Genomic DNA, 26,339 nt, shown 5'->3' with positions numbered 1-26,339 from the left:
CCTTCTGAAGGATTCAGTGAATATCTTGACACTAGCTGTAAGACAATGAAAAAGAATCAGTGCAAAGTGAAAAGTTACTTTTATTGTACATTTTTGCACTACATGGCTTGGTTAGCAGCCCTGTAAGTGGACAACTGAAAAGATAGAACATACAATATAAGAAAATAGAGGTTGAAGGACATTACAGATCATCTGGCCCTTGTTGTGTGTGAATGAAGGATTAACTCTTCCAAAATCATCCTTGGCAGGTGTTTGTCTAATGTATTATTTAAAATTTCAGTGACAGAGATTCCCATCTCTGTAAACAGCATTCTTCAGTGTTTATTGTCCTTAAAAGTATTTCTCTTTTTCTGACTTAAATGTCTCTTGCTAAATCTTAAACTAATTACTTTTTCTTCTGCCAACAATAGATATGAAGAACATTTTAGTCTTGTCTTTCTGAAACAAACTTGCCACAGCTGACAGTGGGAGGGCTGTATTCTCAGGAGAAAATGATGTTATTTCTTTTCATCTTGCCCCAGACACAGTATTTTCTAGGTTCCTGTTTTTCTCTTGCTTGGTTCCTCCACCCAGTCCACATGCAGATTTTTCCTGCATGGTCCACGTGTGTCTTGAAAAGTTGTACTCCATGATGGACTCAGGACTGTTGCTGGGGCCTTTCTGGCGTTCAGCAGAATAGGACGATATTTGCCGTATGACCTACTTGTTTGAGCATCTCAGAAATGACAGAGATGTTCAACAATACTAACTTATTTTCACTTTGTGGTTCACTAATGTCTCCAGACACTCTTCTGAAGACTTCTATCTAAGCAGTCAGTCTAAAACATTTTACTGCGTAGCTGTTGTGTCTGAATCTGCTATGCATTACATGGTACATGATATTCAGTCTTCATCTACCTGGATGATGTCTCCCAAGGCCATCCTTCGAGTAGACTGCCTCCTCACAAAAGAGGCTTCATCCATTTCCCCTTGCTTTGCTCCTCGTTCCTTCTGCTTTTTGGACACATTTTCAATAAGCTTGCTTGCATCACTGAGGGTTTTTTGTGTTCGTTGACCTGCAGATTTCTGCTTGCCTTCTCCCACACTTGGATCCATGACCTTTAAGGGTCTGGCTTTCCCATGGTCTTCCTGCTGCTCTTTCATGTGCCTTACTCTAAATCGGCACCGAGAAACATTCTGGCAAGGATCAGGGATGCTGTCAGGGCTGTTAGACTCTTCGTGCATGTCAGATACCCAGAGAGTGGGGATTAATGGCTTACGGAGTGTCTTGGGAGCATCTTCGACACCTGGTTGTTTAGTCAACTTTGAGGTTGTCTCTGGAGGCAAAATAATTTGAATTTCTCCCAGAGGTTTGCTGCATTTAGGGGGTAGAAGATCATCTTTATTCTCCAGAGCAGCGATCTCACTCAGCTTTATCTTTTGAAGGTTTTCCAGCTCCCCCTGAGCCAGATTCTTTACCCTTTTCACATGGGGTTCATTGCTGATGGAGTTGATAACTGTCAGCTTCTGAGCAGCCATTTGGGTTTCTCTCTGGATACTCATAATCTTTTGGAGCTGGGCTTCTTTTACTTCCACAGGGATCTCCAGAGGGGCCAACTTCACCGGCCTCTTCAGGGTGACATTCTCTGTGCTACACAACTCATTTGCACGATGCAGGCTGGGAGACAAAGCACCCTCTTTTTTCACCTTTTCTGGCCACAATTTATTCTCTCCCTGGGATAGCCTCTTCTCTGAAATCTTTGGAGAAGGAGGTTGGAGACCAAGGTTTCTATGTTCACTTCTTGGCTTCCCTCCCGCCAAGACGAGAATGGGATTTTTCTTAGGCTGCAGGTTCACAATGGTGACTTCACTGACAGTGCAGTTGTACTTGGGTTTTTCTTCAGCCATTGGGGCACCCTTAAAGAAAGCAAACAGGTGTGAGGATCACTATCATACATTGTATTAATCACCATTGTTAGGTTTTTATATGATGTTTGGGAGTTTGACAAGAGTGCAAGCTTGGTGTCCCTTGTCTCCTTATCTGGAGAATAAATAAGACTGACAACTGAGGAATCAGGGCTTGTCTTCTCCCTGACTGTCACCAGTGCATCTCAAACAATATCATTACCATTCTTTCTCCCACTCTGTCCCAAATATTGAGTGTCCTTTCTGAGCAGTGAGTAGCACCAGCCTGTACACTGCAATCACTAATTTAAAGGAAGCTTAGGACCTCCACAACACATGGAAAATAACACAGAATTTATGTTCTTCCTTGGGGAAGCTCCTAACTGAGGCTCAGGTGTGGGTCCTCCCATTTTCCTCTGACATGCTGAGTGATGGGCATTTCTCATGACGGGGATCATCCACCTCACTCCTGTGCGTATACTGACATGTGCTTTATAGGGCAGGGGATGGATATTGTGATGAATACTGTGGATATTGCTCAGTTTCAAAAGCAATAATTCTGAGGTGCTAAGTAAAGAACTGCTGAATGGCAGATGTGACAAACCTGAAGTTCATTTCTTGTCCTTGTTCAGAGAAATTTTATGTCATGGTTGGGAAAAGTTCCTCATTTTCATCAATAATATAAGCATCTCATTGTAAACAGGGCTTTGCTGGTCAACTTTCTAGGGCTGCGTAGGCAATGACAGGCTCATGGGTGCCATCAGGAGATGGGCTTTGTCCCTGCTTCTGCCCAAATGAGTAAGTCCTCTTCCCTAAGATCCCTTTTCCATTCCCACTTTCTTTTTCTTGTACAGACTGTACATTTTATGGGACAGTCAAGAGCAATATTCTTGACTGTATCTTGGACTTCTAGATCCTATTATCATGAAGATATTTTATTAAATGGCAGTATTAACTTGTTTTTCCTCTGACGAACAGACAACATGAGCTATTTTACTTCACAGCTCCTCTCATCTCATATAATCAAATCTGCATTCATAATTCCTGTTCACTGATATTGGCGGGAATTTTTTTTAAGTATCTGAGCTTAGTATCATTGCAAAGTATCACTGAAAATGATACTCCCCTTGCCCTTTCTGTGTTTTGCTGTGTTCCAGGAAAACACTTAAGGTTGCCCACAGCTCTGTAAATGTGAAGTGAAATAAAATAACCATAAATAAACCCTTGTCCTAAAATGCAGGTACATAAAGCAATGAGAGAATGAAAGCTCCAATGCAAAGTGAGGTATGGGAATGGAGAGGAAGAAAAGGTAAACAATATAGTACCTACAAATTATCATTTTTTAAAAGATCTTGGTTGAAAAGCCTTTTAGCTGTTTTTGAAAAGTGAGTACCCGACTAATACCAAGCCACCTATCCAAGCCTATAGAACAACCTGCCTTGACAATGCCTCTTTCTACCTATGGCCATCCTTTGGATTCACGCTAGTTTCAGACAAGAGTGATTAAGTGGTTGGATCATTCTCTGCTGCATTGATCTGAGGAAAATTCAACCAAGTTAAGAAGGCTTGGAGAAATTTACACACCACCTAAATCCGATTGGAGTCCTAATGTTAATACACTTAAAGCCCATCCAAGGCTAATGTGCAAGATAAGCTGCATCCTCTGCTACCCTGCACACATTACTCAGTACCATCTCAAAATGTCCATCTGCTATGTATATACTCCTACTTAAAATTTAATTAAGTAATTGGCCCAGTCTTGTGTAGGTAATTGCTCTGTGCCCAAAATTCCCTCTGCAGTCAATGAGAGACCCATACAAAGAATGACTGCTTCAGGTTCTCAGGATCAATGTATTATGATAGTGGTATTCTCAAAGGGACCACCAGTCTTTATTTAGAAACCACAACTTTCATGTAATTTAAATACTTTCCTTCCCAGTCACAGCTTGCTGATCCTTCTGATATAAACTGCACAGTAATGGAAGGGCAGAGACAGAAGGGTCACGGTACATTATTACTATTTTACTAAATTTATTGCATGCACTGTAGCCCAGTGGCAAATTAGCATGGAGTGGCCTCAGATCTAGGAAACTCGGTGTCCCCCATAAACAGGAATCCGATGACTCTCTACTTAAGCTATCTTCGTGCCCAGACTGGATGGTCCTCCGAGAGGTGCTTCTGCTATTTTTACTTCATTTTGATATCAGGAGTCTGCTCATTGCAGGGCAATAAACACTTGTTTTACAGGCCAAAAGTAAGACTTGCAATAGAGTCTTAGAGAAATCTGATGCCATTTTGAAACCTTGTTCACCAGCTTGACGACTAGGTCAAGAGAAGGGATTGATCTGAGGTTCCTTTCCAGTCTTGGTCCTGAGCCTCTCTTGTTCTACAACTGATGAAACCAGACAGATTTAAACCAGCCTTGGGAGCCCTGAGGTCTTCTGCGGGTATGAACCTGGCAGAAATGAGGAACCAAAATGGGCCAAGCACGTAGGATGTGCTTAGATATCCTGACAACCAGCTGGACTTTAACCAGAAAGTCAATATGTCAGCAGGACAAAGCAGCAGGTTGTTGTGCTATCACAAAGCTCTGCAGGGCTTGAGATCCAAACCACTATTTTACGCAAGTCACTTCCTTGTATGTCTCCAAAGTGCTCCCCCTTTTCAGTCCTATCATGAGCATAACCACCAGGAGACAATACTGGGATTATAGTCTACATGATGTTGAAGGGAATCCTTTAAAAATCTCTGCTTCCTTTAAAAATCCCTGTTTTCTTAGTCACACGTGAAGTTTCCTCTCCTTGCTCAATGAAACCAAATCTATAGTACATTACATAAGAAAGAAACAAAACCAAACAAAAAGCAACTCTAAATCCCAAGCTCTTCCTACATAAGGAAAAGCTTTAATCTCATTGCTACAGGATAATCTGTAGCGATAAGCAGATGTTACACAACTCAGATGCTTTTCCTTCCCATCATCACGTGTATCAACCAATTGCTGCAGTTCAAAGGGGAGGACAGAAATACCTAAGAAAGGAAGTTCGCAGATCAAATCCTCCAGCTTATCTGGTTGAAAGCTTGTCCCCAGAGTGGAGTTTTTTGAGTTCAATTCCAAAATAAACACCAAGCTTTCAGTGTGCCTTAATTCTCCATGTGATGCCTGAAGGTCTGCTACTGAAAAGCCCTCTGGAACATGGAGATCCATTACACATGCTGTCACTCAACAGGGGAGAGAAGCAATTCAGTTTAAACATCTAGGAATGAATGGCTTTGCTTCCACTGCAGATTCTGCATATACAGTAAATAGCTCAGGTCATTGTGAATGGACAATGCAACAAACAGACCCAGCCCCCGAATAACTCCTAGAAAAGCCTTAAATATCTAGCCTTGCTGTACTGTATACTTTTGTCAGCTGGCATAAAGATTACACCTGCAACGTCAGAGACTTACAGCAATTTGCCGTACCAGAAAAATTTAACAAAACAATATTGTCTGTGAGCCAGTGGGTCCTAGGAGGTCAGATGGTCCATTGGTTTGGTGAAGCTAAAACATAAAAATGTCTGTAATCAGCAGTAACTGAAGACAGTGCTAACATCACACTTAGCTGTCTTTGATCCCAAAACAACCGGGTACCAAGGTGGAGTGAGTTGGGGACTTCACACAAGCCCCTGTCAAGTCTCCTCAGTGCAGGATCCAGAGATCATGTGTCATTCTGCCACAACTCTCATTCCATTGCACTACTTGTATTTTAAAACAACGATAGCGAGAAGAGTTTCAACACAGAACAAAGGAAAGACAGTTGAGTGGTCTGAACACCAGCCCAGTGTCAGGGAACACACCTCAAATCCCTTTTCTACCACAAGCTTCTCATGTGATGGCAGGGAAGATGTTTTGTCCCTCTGTGACTGTGTTTTCCACCTGTAAACTTGTACTGATGCCCTCTCCTAACCCATAGGAGCTTTTGGGATGTAAGTATACTAGAGAGTATAAGTTACTTCGGAACAGGTGAAATGGAGTTATGTTAGTTCCCCGAATAGGTTCAATTCCAGATAACTTAATTTTCAGAAAACAAGTGCTCTACACAGGCTGGTGCCTGTTGAATAATCAAAGCATGAAAAAATTTATAAACACTTGAAAATTATGTCAAGTAATGGTAAACGTGTATGCAACATTTTTCTTAATGGTGCTCTGCCAATTTCTTTATATTTTGTAGGTTTTTACATATTCTTAGTACAAGTTTTGCTTCACAGAGGACTTGGTTTACATTATGAGGTTTATTTTGTAGGTGAGAGAGGGCTTTGGACATGACTTAGTATTTGCAATCATTAACCTAAAGGAATGTTTTGTGAAAACATATTTAAAATTTGTTCATAAAGTTTGGGGGATCTTAAGAGGAATCACACCATTTCATATGATTTGGCACACTTTCATTCCTAATGTTATCATTGCTTTAATAGCTCCTCCCTGAATACACGAGGAGACCAGTCTGAGTTCTAGGAAACCTACAGCAGACCTGCCCTTGCAGGGACACCCAATTCGCAAATCACAGAGTCTCCAGACTTCCCGCATGACTGCCAAGCCTTACTGAACAACCTAAGTCTTGGGATGCTTCTTGTAGGGATTTGCGATATTACAGGAAAAAAGGGGAGGTGCAGAACTCCAGTCCTGGACTTCTTATTGGCACTCTGTGATGACAAGTAAGTCATGTAAGCTAACTTTTCCAACTTCCACATCTAAATAGGGACATGGTTCCTTATTTAGACCAAGACAAAGATTTGTAAAAAATGAGCAACTAATATTAGACTTCTAAATTCAGATTTAAGATATAAATAAATGACCTGTTTTTCAACAGTAGCACTGGCTTTGCACTTCTTTAAATTCAGCCAAATTATTTAAGGATCTAAATCATAATTCAAGATTCTAGCTTCAGCTTCAAAAATCTATCCCTCAACTGTCAGAATAAGGAGATTGATTTCCCAAAGTCCTGAGCACCTGCAAATCCCGGCCATTTCAACAAGATTGTACAAGAAGTAAAGGTCTGCATCTGCTGTTGGACCCATGCTGACTTGGGGGGGTGTGGGGGAGCACATTACAGCAGTAGCCTAAATCTTCTCACTGCTGTGAGTGGAGTGAAGCAGAAATGAAAAATGCAATATCTCCTGCTAACTTCCAGCTCCTGCTTAGGTTACATGCCCACAAAGATAGCAGCATGAGCAGAACTTGCAGAGACAAAGAGATTGAGCTCTTCCCTTGCCAGTTTTTCTTAATTTAGAGCTTGGCACTGTAAAATCCAGAGAGATGGAGCTATCTGCTACAGTGGAAGCTCATGTCTAGGAATTAATTTGGTACCCTGCACTACCCCACTGATAACAGAGGCCAGCACCTTGGAGGCAGGGAGAGCAACTCTGCAATCATTCAATCTGCCTGTTCTCTGGATGCCACTCATCCATTGCACTCAGAAACACCTGGGGAGACAAGCACCTTTTCTCAGCTCTCCCCTGCAATATTTCGTTCAGAACAGAAAAAATGAGCATCCCCGTCTTCTGAAAAGGAGGTGTCAGCAGTGCCATTATCTTTTCTTAAAACATATATAGGCTAGGAAATTCACTTCTTCGAAAAGAGACCCTCAGGCCCCCATATCCCATCTCTCCACAGCACTGTGGGGCCATTAGTCCTGCCAGAATTGTTCCTTTTTGTTTTGTTAGACCAATTAGGCCCGAAGTGAAAAACTGGCATGACTACACAGGCTGGCAGTAAGGGCACATTTGGAGGTGCCCTTTGACAAGGACAATTTAATATAAAGAGGCTTCAGTACTAAAATCTTCCTGAATGCCCGGCTACAAGGCTAAAAGCTCTTTTATCGCTTTCTTACCTCTTGCTACAATACGTTTTGGTTGCCACAGCTCCAACAGAAGGGGTTGAGACTGTTTCTAGCCCAGGCTTGCCTCATGTTTTAGTTAGTGGGTTGCTTCCAGAATAGTCCCATCAGACTGGAGGTTTCCCTATAGTAGGAAAGGCTTTGGGAAGACATTTGTGAGCTATCTGAAGGCTGTGCACAATGGACAAGAGTCAGCTCTGCACTCATCAGCTGTTATAGTCCCGTCAGAGCTGGATGTCTAGGGCACCTTCAATAGGAATGGAGAATGACCAGTTCACGCTCTCTGAAAAGAGGTACTTCAGACAGTACCTCAGGTGGTGGGGTGACTCATCTTCCAGGAGATCCCGTTCCCACTTCAGTGACTTTGGGGCTAAAGGTAAAGGAGGGAAACTCAGACTAGGGAGCCAGCAGTGGACTGGAGCCTGCAAAGGAGACTCTATCTCTTTAATGGCTTGCATGAGCCCTGAATATTTGTTCTACCCTTTGTGATAATTTTCTTACCCACATTCTATGGCTATTACTCACTTCATACTGTCACTTCACAAATACATTTTTCAAATATTCCTATTAAGCTGTAGGCAGCATATAGTGTTATACCAGTATTGATGTTAAAGCAGAATTACCTGCTAGTCCTGTTAATCCACTGATGCTTTGACAGCAGGGGTATTACAAATAGAGCTTCTTTGTAAAAAATGATTAAACATGACCTGAAAGTCCACAGCTTTCCAATTCCCTGAAAACTTACCATTTCCTTGTTGAATGCTGTAGCGTTTAAGGCCAGAAGAGTCAATGACAGCCCATCCTCTGATCCACTAATGACATGGATGTTGAAAGATTTTGATGTCACTTCTTTTATCCTCAAGCCTATTATCTGACTCTTCTCCCTTTCGCTCTTCAAACAGAAGCTGCTTTATAGAGCAGTGCAGTGGGCAGGCAGGGGATGTAGGAACTGTTACTACTTTTTCTACGGACTTGCTCCACAGCCGTAGACATGTCACTGAACATCTCTATGCCTTGCAATCAAGGAATGCCCTTTAGATATTTTGCAAGAATTGAGAGTCTGTTAAATCTGCTGCACTGCTCGGGAAAATCACTGTATCTTCTTCCAACCTAAATTTACCTCTAGCTTCAGCAGGACGCTGGTTTATTCCATTCTGCCCAGTGGTCCTAAAGTTGCGCAGTGTTATTCAGCTCCTGTGCTCAGCTCTGGGAAGGGCTACATTTCAATGACGTGTGGATCCCTGCACCATTTGGAGACCGCTGTAGGACCTTCCAGATGGTAGGCAGAATACATTAATCTATGTCATGAAAATTTAATTCCTATGAAGGTAATAAATTGTTTATGTATAAAATAGGCAGGACTAATACATTAGCATTCAGGACTGAATCGCACCAGGATACAGGCACACACAGCTCACAATGAACTCAGCTTTTTGGCTGTTATAACAAGAATCAATTAACAGAATTATTAAGTGCAGATACTCTGTATTTGGATAGAATATGCCAACACACTAGCTACTGCACTGTTAAAACAACCCGCCCCTCTCCGTAGTAAATTTAACTCAATCGTAAGAAACCAGCCATGATTTAAGAGAGAAAAAACCATAATAATAGAGAGAGCATGTAACAGCATGAGCTTGCTGCTACATTTGCATTGACGTCAGAGCAAACAAGATTAAATGAAGGCAAGCACAGCTACAGAAATGTGACCTTAAACGCAGCACCAGTGCTGCAGATATTGCCAAAATCTTAGCTGTAACTCCACCTGGTTTGCTGACGTAGCCCTAGAGATAATGTCTTCAATAAGCAGCCGAAGATCCCTGTGGCAGCTGGCACAGTGAGAGCTTTGCTCATTTTTGAGCAAAGGGCATATTGCTACAGAGAGGAATCAGAATGGGGCAGAAAGGATCCAGCTGGCATGGTCGTCCACAAGGAACCACTGAGGCTGGCAGAATTTGCAGCAGCCTTTTAGCTGCTATAAGCTCCGCTGGGCCTGCTTTGGCCTCTGCCTAGTCCAGGATTAGGGAAAAGGCGAAAAAAGACTTGATCTCATTTTCCCAGTCACTCACTCTCCTTCCCTTTGCCCGGTGTAACCTTGACACTTTTGAGATCCAGTCTTGGAAAGCCCAAGCCACATAGAGAACCAGGCTGCTGGGAACAATGGTTAATGGCACCTTCAAAAAGCTAGGAACAATTGCAGCTAAAAATCTGTTACCATAGGAGCAAAGCCCATTCAAGTCTACCCATTCAAATAAAGCATGATTACATGGTGACATTGCCAAAACCTGTACCACTGTTCAGTGAACAATAAATGGAAAAATCATCCCAAGCTAAGAAAAAAATTCTCTGGCAAGAGAATTTCCCTTCAAAAAAACTAAGCAGATAGATCCCAGTCTTCCCAGATGCTGTGACTTAGAGTAAATGAATGTGTTTCCTTTGACTTAAAGGATGGCATTACCTGCTGTGCATCATTTAAACCTCTCAAAACCAGGCTGAATTGGGGTATAAATGATTTAATGATTGCACTGGGTCTCACTGCTCTCACCATTATTTCACTTTACATTTACTATAAAACAGATTCCGCTTTGGATCTACAGGGTAAAGCACCTTTCTAAAGATTCAAATGGAATCAACCAGAATAGCAATTTCAGACTAATTCCCCTATTTAGAGAAGATAATCCAAACACAAAGATACCTTTTCCTTCATGTCTCTCTATAGAGGAGTTGTTCTGGAATGGTTAAAGCATACTGGGAGAGCTTTGGTAGACAAGTTACACTCTAATACCTTCACCAATCAATTTGTCCCAGCTGAAGAAAACTGGAGATAGTTTATCTGTGAACTACTGAGAATTAAATTCTTATCGCATTTCTTCCTTGTGGCATCTCTGTCTAGCTACAGTCAGCTGGGAAATTTTGTGTTTCCTGCAGCTTAGACTCCATAATATAACCAGGTAGGTTCCTTGGTGGGACGGGGGGGGCAAAGATGTAATAATAAAACTTAGCCAAATAACTGCATTAGACTCAGGGCTGCAACCAGATGCTCCTGTTAACACTCAGTACCAGGCCAAGCAGTGAGGAGCTAAAAACCCTTTCAGAATTTTGTCCCTGCTCCCATACAGAGTTCATGGGACCTTGCTGACTTTCTGGTCTTGTTTCAGGCTCAACATTCAGCCAATATTTTCTGGAAGGGCAGGTGCTTTTGAGAGCTTCTTGGATCAAGTTTCAGGATCTTGTATTACTTTCTGATCCCAGCATGAAGAAAGGTGGGGTTTTGGGGTTTGGTTTTGGTTTCGATTTTTTTGCCCATGCAGCTTTATGGGTGCAAATACCTCTGAAGAGATATTTGGCTTTGATGGTGGTGGGTTTGAAAAAAAGCAACACATCTCTAATCAAACTGCACCAAGCAATTTTCCCCATCCTTAGGAACCCAGCAAGCTAAGCTGTATTATGCTACCTAGCTTACTACTAAAACGTCATTGAAGACTTGATGGATCCTTCACTGCATTTCTTCTGTCCTCTCTTTGACATGTAGGACACAAATACTGTTCTTGCATTAATTGCAACAGGTCCTGTTTTGAAATCTTAGAATAATTATCTCATGCAGAACTTGCTGTTCCTGGCCACATGGATCACTGATGGTGTCCTGGAGACACTTAATGTACCGTTGAATGTCTATACAGCAGCAGTTTTCACTTCTTCTGAACCATGAGGTATGAGATCTTGGCACTTGTGACTTGTGCATTTGAGCATTTTCTAGTCCATCAGTCAAGAGTCGCTTTTTCGATTCAACATTTAGCAGTTGACTTTACTTAATCTGGAAATGTAAAGAGACCCTTTGCTTCACTCTGACTCTGTGCTCAACTCTTGGACAAGAGACAACCAACTTTAAAACAGACAAAAGCTCATTGCAACTACAGCACTGGCTCCACCCTTTGTCTCCTGACTTACAAGAAACCATGTACAGTTATTGGAATAAGGAGCACCTATTCCACCAAGCCTGGGAGCATCTGAATCTTTATGTATTAGTGTCATTCCATTGATTCTGCCAATGAATAGTACACCCTTACTTGCAGATGCCCCCATTAGTCCAAATGTGCACGTGGGAGGGGGATCCATTCATTTCATTGTGGACTTTCTGAATTCAGTCCTGCCAGCTCCCTAGGAATTTTGATGACCTTACTCACCTCCCTCTATTTTATTTATTTTTCTCTTACTTATTAATATTGCTTTGCACTCAGGAGTTAAGAAGGAAAAGAAAACAGCTTTTCTCCTGATAGTTAAACACATTTCACTGCAAAGAACAAACAAAGCTTAGAAAAATAGCAGTTTTCCAGCACAATGCCAGGACTAAGGCAGCCTCGTGCTTCTCCTGGTAAGCTGCTCTCCCTTGAATTCATAAGGACCTCTTCCCCTGCTACAAGAGCAGCTGGGCATGGAGGCAATTCCAACTTTTATGTAGAGCATAGTCTAAAGCTAGAGCTAAGATGGCACAGCCTTCTCCACTATGGTCCATACCACCAGTCAAGTTCATTACATTATCCATGTGTTTTGAAGACCCTCCTAAACAAATTATTCTTGTTCTGCCCTCAGGACTATAACACTGCACTCAGAAATTCAGCTCTCAGTGGGAATCTTTCTGTTCACTTTGGTGGGTGTTAGAACTAACCCAACAAGGAAATCTTCAGTATCATTGGAAGTTGGATGTGTATGCTGCAACACAGAGGTACACCCTGGGGAATCCGTCCAGATCCTACGAGGCATTGATCCTGCACCTTTTATAATCAGTGATGACACTGCCCTTAATTTCAACAGAGGCAGAATCAAGATGGGGGCTTTTCCAAATTCACCAGGACAATTTTACAAATTGCGTGTAGTCTTCACCCAATTTTATGTGTGGCTGAAGAACAATGAAGCCTCCCACCCATATCCCTCTTGGGCATTATGTATGTCCCTTAGCTGAGGATCCAGTGTAAACACATATATATGTGGGTTACTACATACATGCAAGTAGTCCCATCAAGCTTCCTTACAAGTGGAGAAGGGTGAATATGAAACCTATCCTCTTTCTAAATTCCATGCAAGACCTCAGATTCAGGTGTTAGTAGAGTCTTGCCTCCTCCTGATCCTCTGGAAAACCACAGAGTTTTCCTCGTTAAATAGAATTGTGCTCTCATTAGGTTTAATAGGATGAGCCTCTTGGCTCTGTTAAAAGTCTCTCTCTCTATACCACCAGTTTTATGTTCAGCATAAAGAAGTCACCAATAACAGCACTATCTCCCAAAGACCCCAGGCTACCCAGATGCTTGCTCTGAGCACCTTAGCTTGCTCTTAGCTCTTGGACCTTCTGTCCATCTCCTCAGAACTGTGGCTCCCTTTGCTCTGTCTCACCACAATTTCTGCTCCTGGTCCCCGCAATTAACTTATGAAAGAGGTAATTTCTCCCTACAAGACTTGGAATGATTTTTGGTTTTGTTTTCTCTGATGAGAGGTACAGTGGGCTACCTTAGCCATCAGGTTGGTATGTCTCGACACACACACACGCACATCTTCTGTGTGCCCATATTACTTATTCCAGTTCAGCAGCCTACTGTCTTATCTTGTCAGAGTGCTTTAAAAGGCAAATCCTATCAGAGCATAATAGGAAGGGAAGTTAAAGCTATTAGTACATGGCACTTTCTTAACAGGTCAGGGGACAGAAGGGGAGCTCTCTAATCATCTTCAGATACAGTTTCTTTTCTTTCTCATAGTCTTGAATAATAGCTAAATATCAGCTCCTCCAGATGGCTTTAGATGCTATTAACATATCCAATAAGTAACCCAGAAAGGTAGCTAGAAGGGCAAATACATGTGAACAGGCATTGCAGGGCATTGGCTGTGGAGGAGCAGTGGCTACTCATTCCCCATCTCTAGGAACATCTTTAGGGGAAGGGGTCCACACTCAATGGATCCATGTGCTGGCTGTCCTTCCTGACAATTTTGCTTCTGCTGGAAAAAAATAGAGGCATGGAGAAACCTAGAGTGAGTCAGGAAGGCACATGATACCTATAAAAAGGAGGCCTCACTGAAAAAAGATTTTTTTCCTAACATTATCCTGTGATCAAGTAGCAGAAAGGAGAGTCCTACTTCTACTCTCTGTCTCTTCCGTGGCCCTGCACTTTATCCCTGGTTAGGTTCCTCACCTGAGAATCTGTATGTCATAGTGAGAGGGAGAATGTTTTCCATGGTTACTGCTATTGATTACCTTGATAATCTATCTCCTTAAAGGATCTACTTCAGGTCTGAATTATTACTCATTGTCCATCCTGCCCAACCCACCATACTGTCTCCACATCTCATTTAGCAGCTGGATGGTATGTGCGTTGCTGCTTTGATTACACAGTTGGTACCATGTGTGTCTTATTACCCTCAGTAAAGGCCCTGGTTAGGGTTGGTTTTAAGCTTCTCCTTCCCAGGAAGGGTTAGAGCAAGAGTGAAGGAATTAAAGGGAATCAGAGAAGGTCATTAGCATCATTCAAGATGATCTTTAGCCATTTCAGAGCAATGAACACCACCTTGTGTACTGGAGATGTGTATAAACTGTATACTAAACACACAGGGATTTTAGTTCCTCTTGCCATATGAGACCAAAGTTGGCCTTAAGCCGCACATACTTACTTGTTTTAAATAATGACAAATCAAGCCCTCTTGGTGCCCTGCAGGACATTTGGTCCAGTCCCTCGTGGCAGATTACAAAAAAAGCAGGGAATTAACAGAGAACTCAGCTTTTAATCTCCAAGTGCTCAGACTCAGGAGCAAAAGCAAACTTAAACATGCTTGGTGTGGTTCCCGTATTGAAAGGGGACTGAATAAATATATCCATATCCATGGATATATGGCTAACATCAAATCATCATCTCATAAAAATAAGGTGCTAATTGGAAAGTGGGTGGGTGGATGGGGGCGGGGGGAGTGGTTCTTGTCTAATGGTCTCTTACTTCTGTCAGATTGTGAGGAAACATTCCCAAAACATTGTCATCATTGCTATGCTGTGATAGCAGCAACACAGTTGATCTTACACAGTACGACTGCAGCACAGCACAGTCTACTCCGGACTCATCTAAGAAGTCACATGGTACCACACACCTGCAAAGCCACCGAGCACCACACATCACCGATGTGCAGGTTTCGTTTCACAGCATGGTCCTGAAGACTTTCTTTATGCTTGTGAGCTAGGGAAGGTTTGCGTAGTTCAGGTAGAGAACATGCCCTACGCCCCATGCAACACACAGATTCAATCTCAGCATTTTACCTCAGGCCCCTCAGTGTTTTGTGTGCTCTTCCAGTTTTATAGTACCGATGTGCTGGGAAAGCAGCATGACTAGCACCACTGAAACCAGAATAGAAATGCCATCTCTTTCCCCGTTTCTCCAACAGGCATCTGAAGTGCTTTCCTCATTTGGAAAACTACCCAGTAGGACCCCAAGCTTACAAATTCCCTGTGTCTAATACGCTTCTTGTGGGATTTTGCCCCTTAGCTGCCTTTTTATATTGTAGAAATAAGACCAGCATTCTCGTCTGCTTCCCATTAATTTCTTGGTTCAATTCTTGGATCTTGGAGATCTCCTTAAGGAAATTAGGCAAATCAGGCTTAAAATTCTCCTGAAACCTTTCCCCAGTAATGAAAAGCTGATGGTGGTTGTTATTAGTAGCTTGGCTTTAGAGTTACTTACGTGACTGGATAAGCTAGTCTATTTTAGTAGTAGCAATTTTCTAATCTATCAGAAGACACTGGGGATTTCAATAGAGAAGACAAATACATCATGAAAAGCTATAAACATGCTTTACTTACAGAAAAATCCTAAGAAAAGTAGTAAGAAAGGACACAGAAAAGTTGTACTTCTATCATTTTTTAAAAATACATAGAGTTTAGTAGAGATCTCCTGGGTTTTGCACCCATCCTAGAGGACTGAATAGGAAGACTAGACATTGTTGGGGATGCAGTGAAGTTGGGGGGAAATAATTTCCTTTCATTCACAGCTACAGACCTCTTCCTCTAAAGCGTATACACCAAGTGGTGCTTCAGAGAAAGATGCCAAAGACTGAACAACCGTATTGCATAATGGGAGATGGTCCCTGCAGGTGCAGAAATTTGTAGAGCCTAGACATTCAGTTTCCAGCTGTGTGAAATTGTCACCCTGCTAGTAATAACTAGAAGAATTGAGGTTGCAAGCTTATCTGGCATCTTTTGCCAGCATTAGTTTCAATTTTTACACGCTCCAAAGATCACTGGTTCCTGTTCACAACCCCCGTTAAATATCCTCAAATATATCTCTTCTAGCAAATTGTTCTGTTTTAGCCATTCTTTTAAATAGATGCTTCCACGAGGAGGGATTTTCAGCCAGCTTTTGCTGTACAGTTCATTGTTTCTAATCTCTCCATTGCCATTACTATGGCAATCAAGTGCCTGTACAATGCCCCAACTAGAAAATGTCTTTTTTATTTGATTAGTTCCCAAGTTCAGTCTTATTACTTATATAATAACCTCATTCCATCCATGGTCTGTGTTGATCCCTCTTATCAGCGCTGGCTCCTGCTCTGTTCTCAGCTTTCTCAGAGTAACGTTTTTAGGTAAAAAAAAAAAAGGTAAAAATTTCCAGCCATCTCTCTAAGCAAGTCTCCTGTACAATCAATAAGAAGCCCATTGCTTCCACACTTACCAGCCGGCCCGGCAATTCTTGCTTTGCTCGTTGTTTTATCATTCCCGAGAAGCGTCTCCTCCTCCTGATGAGATCTATTCACTCTGTGGTATTCAAGCTGCTATGGCAGTGTATGCAGAGACCAGGTGCCTTGCTAGCTCAGGAGGACTGAAAGGCTTAGAAATCTTACCGAGAGATAAGAGGTGGGAGATTAGGGTCAGCATTGCTGCAGTCACTTAGGGACTGAACAGATTCTGTATGCCAAAAAAAGCAAATGTGAATGTGTTATATTCTTCTCACTTCTTTAAAGAGAGAAGTATTCTTACTTTAAGTACCTATCTTTAAAGAGTTCCCCTCTTCCACTTATCTTTTGCTCATCATGCACCTTTTTCATCCTTTCCTTCTTTTTCTTTCTCTTCTGTGCCCTGCTTGTCCTTCACCTTGTCTTTGCGCTCTTTTCACTGGGGAATGTGCTGCCAAAATCCTCAAATCATGCCTGCCCTGCAATTAAGGTGTTGATTCCTAAAATAATGCCCCCACATTTGTGTTTCAGCGTCTAAGTAGAAACTGTCTGATTTTCAGCAGAATCAGTGATGCGGTTTCTGGGTATATTGGGTTTCTGAAAGCCCAATCATTTATGTTATATCCAAATTCCAGTGCATGATGGGGTGCATAAGTCCAAGGAAGGCTGGTAGCCTACAGTGAGGTATGTGGAGCAAGAGGTATTTCAAGCCATGTCAAGCCTTTGGTGTTACACACACAGACACACTGACTATGTACATTCATTGCAGAGTAGAAAAACCTTCATAACGTCATGCTGAAAGTGTAGCAAGTTTTAGTCTAGTCTTATCAGAAATTTTAACAGTCCTAATCCTGGTCCATTGACAGCAGTCCCAACTATGTGCCAAAAGGGAACAAGGCAAAGTATCTGAGCAGTGAAAGCCAAGAGATAGCCTAGCCTACCAGATCCAGGAGATGACAACAACGCAGGTATAGGCTAAATTAGTTGAGTTAACAGAGATATAGCAAGGAGAGTGGACTCTGTGACCAACCATCAAACAGCAGGGTGGGGTACCCTGGAGCTGAGGAGTGAAAGGCAGGGGGAGGAGAACAGATTTATAGCATGTCTCCACTGTGACACCAAAACTGCTGTGTCCAGGTAAGAATAGCAACCTTCTAGTACTTGGCTTACTCCAATTACATCCTAAGATCTACTCGTCCCTGCCAACAGCCCTTATGGAAACACCAGTTGAAGGCATGACACGTGAGTCCCTGTTGTTACCTGATAGCATCACTATAGCAAGATGAGCATCTGAGTTTAGGCTTGTTCCTTCCAACACCTTCTTAAACCAGCAAGTTTGCTGTATTGTTTGGCTGTGTTTATCTGGTGCTACTTAACTACCCTGCAGTGTCACTTAGGCCCAGGTCTTCTGCATTGTCCTCTTCCTGTGTCTTGCCACCTCCAGATTTTGCTTTCCCGTAATATAGTCCTATGGTGAGGTCATGAGAATTACATGGATCTTCTGACAGTACACAGATGCTTTGATCTGTGGTCCCTCACACCCATGAGTCTTTTTAAAAAAAAAGCCTGATTTCCAGACTTCTTCATTTTTTCCACTGATTCTTGTTTGGAGAAGATGCAGATGTTTCCCATTTGGCCAATGCCTCCCTATATCCACTGACAGATGCTTGGCAATGTCAGTGCTTATTTCCAGCATCTCATCAGATGTACTGATGAATGCTAGGTTTGCAGCAGTGGTGTCTCTGATGTTTTTCTAAGCCATTCTATTGGGCCAAGCAAACCTATTCACAATTTCTGTCAACCAGTGGCTGCGCTGTAGCCATAGAGTGGTTCCTAAGCTTATTTATTTTTCATTTTTTGTCTTGAACAGCTAGAGGAGTTGGGATTTTATCAGGACCAACAGGAATAGATCGATTCAGTTCCAGGCATCCAGCAAGGAAACATGAGAACTTTAGAAACATTCTGGAATTTAATCAGGCTAAATCTAGACAAATAAATATGCTTGGGTACATTCTTTCATACTGAAGCCAGCATGCATGGTGCACTCCATGTCTGTGGTAACAAAGTGTACTAGTCTGCAAAAGAGGGTGACTGCATTCAAACTGCCTCCTTTGCATGGTCCCTGGCAGGTCCTAAGTGCCAACCTGTGCCCAGGAATCATTTGGGAGGATGCTGGTTGTCATGGACCAAAAGCATGTCAAGGAGCCTTCCAGCACTTCAGCAGCACAGAGAGCCCAGTGCCAGTGCCCCAGAACATTCCCTGATATTATTGGATTGACTAGAGTGAGATGTATCCTCAGAGGGGCTGGGGATAGAAATTATTCTGTCAGCAGAGACGAAGGTTACAGCAGTGCTGAGTTTGGAAAGATAAAGATTAGAGCTCTGCACTATTCAAAGTGCAATCTGCCCAGCCTGGATTGCTGATCATGATGGGATTGTACAAGGAAAGAATTCAGTTATACAACCAAGGATGATGGCTGGTGTCACTGGGGAGACTAATGCCCTCTCTCTTCAGGTTTGAAGAATCCATGATCTTAATCTGCAGAGACTTTGTTGGTTTTGTAGGGGACTGTTTTACGAGGAGATAAGTGAATAGCTCATGTTTTCCCTCTATGCTATTTATTCTGAAAGGTCAGTCATCTGCCCTGTAAATAAAGAGAGGATATATCATCATTCCTGCTATGGTATCCACATTTCTCATCTATCACTGGGTAGCAAGATTGGTCTGCCATAGGGATGGAAGCCAGGGGAGCTGCTAGTACCTCTGAGTAGCAGCAGATGAGCATTGACTTTCAGCAATAACCATGATAAACCACATCCATCCAAACAAAGTGGGACAGTGCAGACAGGACCCTTAACATTCCTCAAATTATGCCTCTGCACAGGAATTTGCTTAACTGCATGTTCCTTCCATCTGCATATCGATATGGGAAAATCCAGACTAATGATACTGTTGTTCTTGGACATTGTATAGGATAAAATGGGAATGAAAAATTCACAGAAGTACCAGTTCCTAAGGCTAACTTCAGTCAGTTCACACACCCCAGCACGAAGAGCAAGAACAGTTCCAGGACCTGAATGTGCAGCTGCTGGCTCATGCAGGATCAGTGCGTTCGACCCCAGACCTTCCTGGGGTCAAGCTGGCCACCAGGACTTCCCGAAAGTTCCTGGGCCCGTTGTGCTGGGCACAGTCTAAATAGCATTGAACGACAGCCCCTCAAATATTTACAACCCATGTAGGTAGTTCAGAGACTGGGGGAGGATGTGGAGACAGCAGAGGGGAAGTAATCTATTCCAATCACAACAGGAGGTTAATTGCAGCCATTTGGGCAGCCCAGCTGATGCTGCCTTCCAGCTCCCTGGCTGTTATGGACTGTGTGTTTCTAACGCTTTGGGCTCTGCTTCTTTCTTGCCACCAAAGTATTTCGCTTTGACTCTTTTAGCCTGATTGACCTGGCTGGCTCATGTTAGCCTCGGGAAACACAATCCTGGGCCAGCCCTACCTCTAATAAGGAGTTGATGCTCCTGAAGGCTCCTAGGGCTTTGCCCTCCTGGAGGGACCAGAATGACTCCCCTGCACTATAAGGTAGGTCTTAACTTTCCTAAGCAGGATAGATCCTTCCAGACAGTAATGGTTAATGGCTGGAGAGATTCAGCAGTCCCAGTGTCGCTTTTAAAAAGCAATAAAAACAGGAAATATGTCTTTTCCAGAAAAAAAAAAAAAAATACTGCATTTGGCTGTTAACATGATGATTTGAGTTAAGCACAGCACTATGGGAACTGGTTGTTTTAAAGAGAGAGTTAGTTCTCTGCTACAGGACTTTCTATTTACTGTGCCAGTATCCTTTCCACAGATAACACAGTCCATAGGACGAGTCCTTCAACCCCTGTGAAAATGGGCTATTGATTTATTTTTTTCCTTTAAAATTCTGTCCTTTTTTATCCCTGATGTGTTTTGCTGTTGTTTGTCTGAAGTCCACTGAGTTGCACCGAAGTGAACAGACAAGAGATATGTGCTTACAGTTTGGCAGGGAATTGCCAGGGCTGGGAGTTTTCAATACCAAAAAGAAGGATGGAAATGCCTAAGTAGTTATTTTAATCAATTGTTCTTTCTAATGAGAGCAGCTCGTGGGCTGAAGTAAGTCAGTCAACATTATGCATTAATGTTTAAAATCCTCCTAAATCAGAGCTTGGAGTGGACTTTCTGGATTGGGAGTCAAACAAGAATCGAGACATGTCAATATATCACCAAGGCCTCTGGGGAACCCAGCTTGTGTATATTAACATGAATATTTTTTAAAATGTAGACTTAAAAAGATCTGAAAAGTATCGTGAAGACAGCAGCCAACATCTCTGAGGCAGTGCGTAGGGCTACCGAAGGATCTGACTGACTCCTCTCAGCTGTTTCAAAAACATCAGCAGACCGCTTCCCTGTGTACGATAAACACACTCTCTCTCTGGTACGCTGTTGTATGCACACACGCAGAGCAGCAATAGTCCAGCCATGTTTAAGGCTCTCATGCCAGTGCTCTTTCCTGTCTTTTCACCTGCCTTTGAAAACAAAATATTCAGAAATTGCTTCAGGCACAAGTGGGTATGGCTTTCGAAAGATTTTGGGGGGAAAAAAAGGGCTTTTGCAAGAGAAGTTAAAAAGAAAAAAAGAGGATTTAAGTTTTTCAAAAGAAAAAATATATACACAATCTTGTTCTAAAGTATATGTGAGGAATAAAGGAATAGCAAAAGGCAAATTACACTGAAGACTGAAATACAATGGAGATGAGGGGTAATCAGCTTATGGGCTGCTTTCATACAATAAAGAAAACCATGCATAATTTTCAGAGGCACCTTCAGATCTCACTGCCTTCGAACAACATCTCTTATGTAAGCAGAGGCTCATCAGACCAGACCTGTTCTGTTTTCTGCCTTCCATTTGCACCACTGTAGATATCAGGGACAAATCCTATCAGAGCCCTCTATTCTAATGAAAATGACAAATAATTTCAGCTGCATCTATTGCATACTACATGCTAAATTACAAATTACTTGCTGTCTGTAGAAAAGAAGGCTAGGTGACCTCTTACACCTATATACAACAAATATGTTAACAGTTATGATATATACAGCAATTTTCTTTTCAAGTCCAGGACAGTTGTTTATGTGGGATTTGTCTTCACTAACTGCTTGCACAAGGAAGAGGGGCTAATTCTGTTCCCTTTTTGAAATTTTTGCTCCTATCTAAATGTTGCTGCAGCCAGAATTTGGGAAGCTTGAAAGCAGACCTGAAGAGGAAAAGTGGAGCCAAGTGCATTCTCCTTTCCTAATGTTCACACTTTTATGGGAGTTAATAAACTAGACAAGAAGGTAGCCAGAAGTATCAACAGTATGTTTTCACGGGTAAATTTTTGCTGGCTAAGACTGCATGCAATGTATCCCCATTCCCCAGAACAAACAGATCACATTTAATCTCCCATATAGTCTCTCTCCAGACCACTGCTTAGCTTACAAGTCTCATGTGTGAAGCCCAGTGAATTGGAAAAGCAGGAACCAGAATGCTAATTGATTCTTCCTACAGATTTATGATGGTCTTCTAAGCTGTCACACTCAAATCTTGCTATGGGCAAGAACGGAGCATACATCCCATAGATATGGAGCTACATGAAGTTGTTGTTAGTCCAGTTAAAGTTTTCATAAGTTATAAGATTATACATGCATAGTCCAAATTAATACAGAGAAGTCTCAATAATGCTGTTAAAATTGTTATTCAAGGAAAAAAAAAAAAAAACACCGCCCCCCACCCCCCCAAAAAACCCACCAACTTTTTGATATCTATCCTTTTTTTCAGTACTATGCTCATTCTTCCAGTGTCTGTCCGACTCCTATGGTTGACCATTTCAACCTTACTCAGGAAGACTGGGTGGTGGGTTGTGATGTGTTGTCAGTAGCCTGAGATGTCTGCCACAAGTAATATGATATTTGTGGTGGGGCTTTCTTTGTCATCTCTTCTGGGAGGCACATGGTGTTGATGCTGGTGCTTTGCTCTTCCTCAGCTTTGGGTCTGCTGGGATTTATTTCTATACATATTCTTAACACATTCTTTCTTCTGATTATGCTCATTATTCAGTTTTTTTGTTCTTGTTATCTGCAAAACTAGTTTTACCTGAACAACATAGGGCTGCGCTTCTGCAGTTACGACTGATTGATCTTTAAGGTTTGTGTTTACAGTCTGGAACCTCTGATACCATCCCATGTCTGTACTCTTCCACATTACATTTTATTTTGAACTCATGGACTGTTCAATCTACACTGTAACTCTTTGTTGTCACTATATACTAAAGGTGATATAAAACAGACAGAGGCCATAGTTACCTGACTGCTAGACAATTGCTATCCTTAAAAAAAAAAAAAAGTAAAATCAGCTCAGCCTAGGCAAACCAAGACAAGTCATCAGTCTGGACTGACTAAGCCGACTGTCAGGTCAATGCAAAGCCTGTGGCCTTTAACTTGTAATAGCAGAAATCATAGTTACTGGGCTTCAAAGCCTCCCTGCTATATGTATGTCAAGACTTGAATCCAAAACCCCTCTCAGGTGGCTCTAGAAAGAGACACTTCTTGGGACATTGCCGTAGGCGGGCCCCAACCCTCTGATAAGCCCTGATGACTCCCACCTCAGGTATGAGTTCAGCTCTTGCACCAAACCATCCCTGGGTTCACATTACAGGTGGCTGCTCCTTGGCTGCTCTCTTGCTACTTGTCCCTAATGCTTTAATGAAAAGCTCTCAGTCATCGGATCAGCATGAGGATTTTAAAATCTCCCCACTTTCCAAGCATCTATCTGTAGTCTTTAATCACTGTTAAAGACCATCTCTAGCATCCTGCACTAATCATGAGATTGGGAGTGCTCAAACTTTGCCAGAATTTTATTCTACACTGCCATGCTTTCTCTTAGCTTTAGCGTTGATTTCAGCTTCCTCTATAACAGCCCTTCTTCACACTGCAATACAGTTCTGTGGTTTGTCCTGCATTTCTGTGTATCAGTAAATGATATCTTTCAGTATATTTCAAATCCAATAAAAGAACACTTAACATCATAACCTTCTTAACTAACTCCTCCTTCTCTCTGTTTCTTTCTCGCTACAGCACTCCAGTCTTTGTGTGAGTGCAGGCTACCATGAAGCAGACACTGTGATTTTTCAGCAGCTGATTTCAATTATATTCACAAATTTGGAAGCGTTACCGAGAAGAACAGCTCCCAAAGTCTTTGACCAAGAAACCTCACACTGAACTGAGAGGTTAATTAAACATCACATACTTTGGCTCACTAAGTGCATAAGAATTGAAGCTATTAAAAAAATGAACTTTGGTTTCCCAAACTTATTAGGGTCCTGGTATTTGTTTCCAGTTCATATCAAAGCAAAGTCAAGATTTAAAAAAAAAAAAATTCCTAAGAGAGGTTCTCCATGCCACAGATAAAACCACACGAACAAACAAATGAAACCAAGCTGGTGATTTGGAAGCTTCCCTGGAATATACCCAGAATCACAGAATTGCTGACATTGGACAGAACCTCTAGAGAACATCTCTTCCAACCTCCCTGCTCCAAGCAGGGTCAGCTAGAGCAGGTTGCTCAGGGCTGTGTCCACGTCCCTGCGCCGTCTGACGCACAGCTCAGAGCTCCAGGTCACTGCTCAGGCTGACGTGCAGTTTGGCCACCGAAATTCTTCCATACAACGTTTCCCTGCATGCTTTCCAGAGATGGCAGTGCTAATATTTAGTTTTGTAATACATTCCTCCGTGGATATGGGCAGAATGTGGAAGGAGAGTCAGCAGCCTTAAAAATCCCTGTATACCTTCATTCATCTTTCGGTATGGGGCATGACCGTACCGTTTCCCTCTGCGTAAGGACTGGCTGAGACCCTGCAAAGCCAAGAGCTTTCTGACACAACGTCACTTTGGTTTTCCTCTGTTGTGCTGTGACTTCTTTCGGTCTCATCTTGCAGTTTGGTAACATAGCTCTGGATAGCTTCCTCCTTGCCCTGAAAGAATGCTGTCATTTGCACTTTTAATGCCTGGAGGACTCTGATGTCTGTTACAGTTTATATGATATACTCAGGAGATGGGCTGATGTCCCTAGACTGTCATACTACTGCAGTGCTACTTATAACTGGTATAGTGATGTCTCATTTTAGATATGACAGTTTCTTCTTCAGTGGGCTCACTGGACCACATCACATTCTGTGTTTTCATAAAGCAAAAGGCTGTAAAAATAGCCTTTCTTCTGTTTGCCATGTTACTGTGTTGTCTTTTGAAACTCTTAGCTGATGCTAATTATTCTTAATGCTAATATTAAGACATCATACTCAAGCTAAGTAATTAGAAGAAGAGCATCTATATTCTTATTAACTAAAGCTGCTAATAAGCACAAGCATATGCTTACTTGTTCAAACTTTATCCTGTTCTCTGCAATTTAGCAGTTTAAGCTGCCCACTGTGCTGTTTGGTGGCCAGCCAGGGCACGCTGGAGTGAAGCTGAACCCTCATCCAATGCATCTGAGTACTCTATCAATTTTCACACTGAGAGTACTCACAAGCACCCATCCTCTTTCAAATTTCACACACATACAGAAGGACTCTGGGACTGTACGAGCTGACACAAAAAAACATACCCCTCCAAATTCATTACTGCTGTGTTTGCAAACAGTTAAATCACATAGAGACTTCAGTTGTGAGGGTGCTTGAAGATTTATAACATGCCCCATGTTTTGACCTCCAGATGCTTTGCTCTTTCTTAGTACTATCTTAAGCATCTCTTTTGTGATGGTAATTACCTCTTGGAGCCATTTCCCTAATCTTATGTGGAGGGTTGGACTAGCTGGACATCTAGAAGATAGATCTACATCTACATCTGTCTGATCTTTGGTCACATCTCAAACTGTAGCTGCTCATCAAGAGGTACAAACAAGCTTCTCCATGTTCTGCAAGTGAAAAGTGCATTTATTCTTATTAATTGTACTGCGGTCCTGACAACCAGACATCCACCTTCTTCATCAATATCCTTTTATTCCACTAGAAGGGCTGGATTGACCTTCAGGTAAATAGGGTACAGCTTCTCTGTATGCATCTCAAAAGACCTGAGAAATGCATATTGCAGCTATTCTCTTCCTAACTGTCTCAAGCGGGGCGGCTTTATGCTTTATGCTTCTAGTGCTTTACCTTGATGTGATTGTGTTTCTCACCTGTTTTCTCCTTTGCCTGACTGTAGGTTAAATTGTTTTTAAATCTTTTCTCATGCGATTTACATTCTTGGCTAGTCTGCTTCTTTTTCTGTCTCCTCTGTTTCCTTCAGCCTGAGCCCCTTCATTAATTTCTCATTACTTGTTTTTTTCATCGTTTAGACAAAAAGTACAAGGTCTGACCCCTGACCCACTCGGTGCTGTTATCAGAACATTTGCAGGAGGTTTCTGCATAGGTTTCCAGGTGATCTGAGTAGACAAACGATTGATCCGTCTGTGGTTGAATAGAAAGAGCTCTTGGCATCTCCATCATTTTTTCCCTCCTGCCCCTGCCCTCTTCTCTGCTAGTTCCAGCCAAAGCTCTGCTGTCTCAGGAGATGTATAAAACTCCCTTCCCAAACTTCTGCACTTTCTGTACAAAGAAATACACTCTATCCGTCTTTGAAATTGAAATTACAGATGAAAATCACTGTCCATTCCCCTTGGACCAATACAGGATTGATTGTTCCACACAGAATATTACCCAATCTGACCATAAAGGACACAAATGATAGTGGTTTTACCACTTTTCCTGGGAGACTGTGCCACATCCTGATCAAAGGCTTTGTAAGGAGTTTGTGCTGATAATCAGATTCATTTTTTCAGTTTTAA

The 26,339-nt window shown here is 42.2% G+C and overlaps 1 protein-coding gene and 1 long non-coding RNA gene across 2 annotated transcripts; both read right to left on the bottom strand.

Moving 5' to 3' along the window:
- Positions 1 to 62: 62 nt before the first annotated feature.
- On the bottom strand, positions 63 to 16,621 carry LOC115340620. The gene is made up of 2 exons (XM_030012480.2): positions 16,459 to 16,621; positions 63 to 1,896 (listed from the first exon to the last, which is right to left on the bottom strand). Exons 1-2 carry the CDS (start codon positions 16,498 to 16,500, stop codon positions 883 to 885), a joined length of 1,056 nt encoding a protein of 351 aa, XP_029868340.1. The 5' UTR covers positions 16,501 to 16,621; the 3' UTR covers positions 63 to 882.
- Positions 7,396 to 15,473, bottom strand: LOC115340621. The gene is made up of 2 exons (XR_003923108.1): positions 9,528 to 15,473; positions 7,396 to 9,031 (listed from the first exon to the last, which is right to left on the bottom strand). It is a non-coding gene; the product is annotated as an uncharacterized LOC115340621 (long non-coding RNA).
- Positions 16,622 to 26,339: the final 9,718 nt, after the last annotated feature.

Source organism: Aquila chrysaetos, chromosome 4 (assembly GCF_900496995.4).
Source record: "Aquila chrysaetos chrysaetos chromosome 4, bAquChr1.4, whole genome shotgun sequence".
In the NCBI taxonomy this organism is placed as follows: Eukaryota; Metazoa; Chordata; class Aves; order Accipitriformes; family Accipitridae; genus Aquila; species Aquila chrysaetos.
Note: the sequence above shows the minus strand (reverse complement) of the source record. Positions and strands in the feature narration are given on the sequence as shown.

Excerpts from the sequence above, each read along its gene's own strand:
- LOC115340620 (XM_030012480.2), bottom strand. The coding sequence starts at position 16,500 with ATGATAAAACAACGAGCAAAGCAAGAATTGCCGGGCCGGCTG. Across the intron at positions 1,897-16,458 it reads AAGAATTGCCGGGCCGGCTG|GGTGCCCCAATGGCTGAAGA; the intron begins GTAAGTGTGGAA and ends GCTTTCTTTAAG.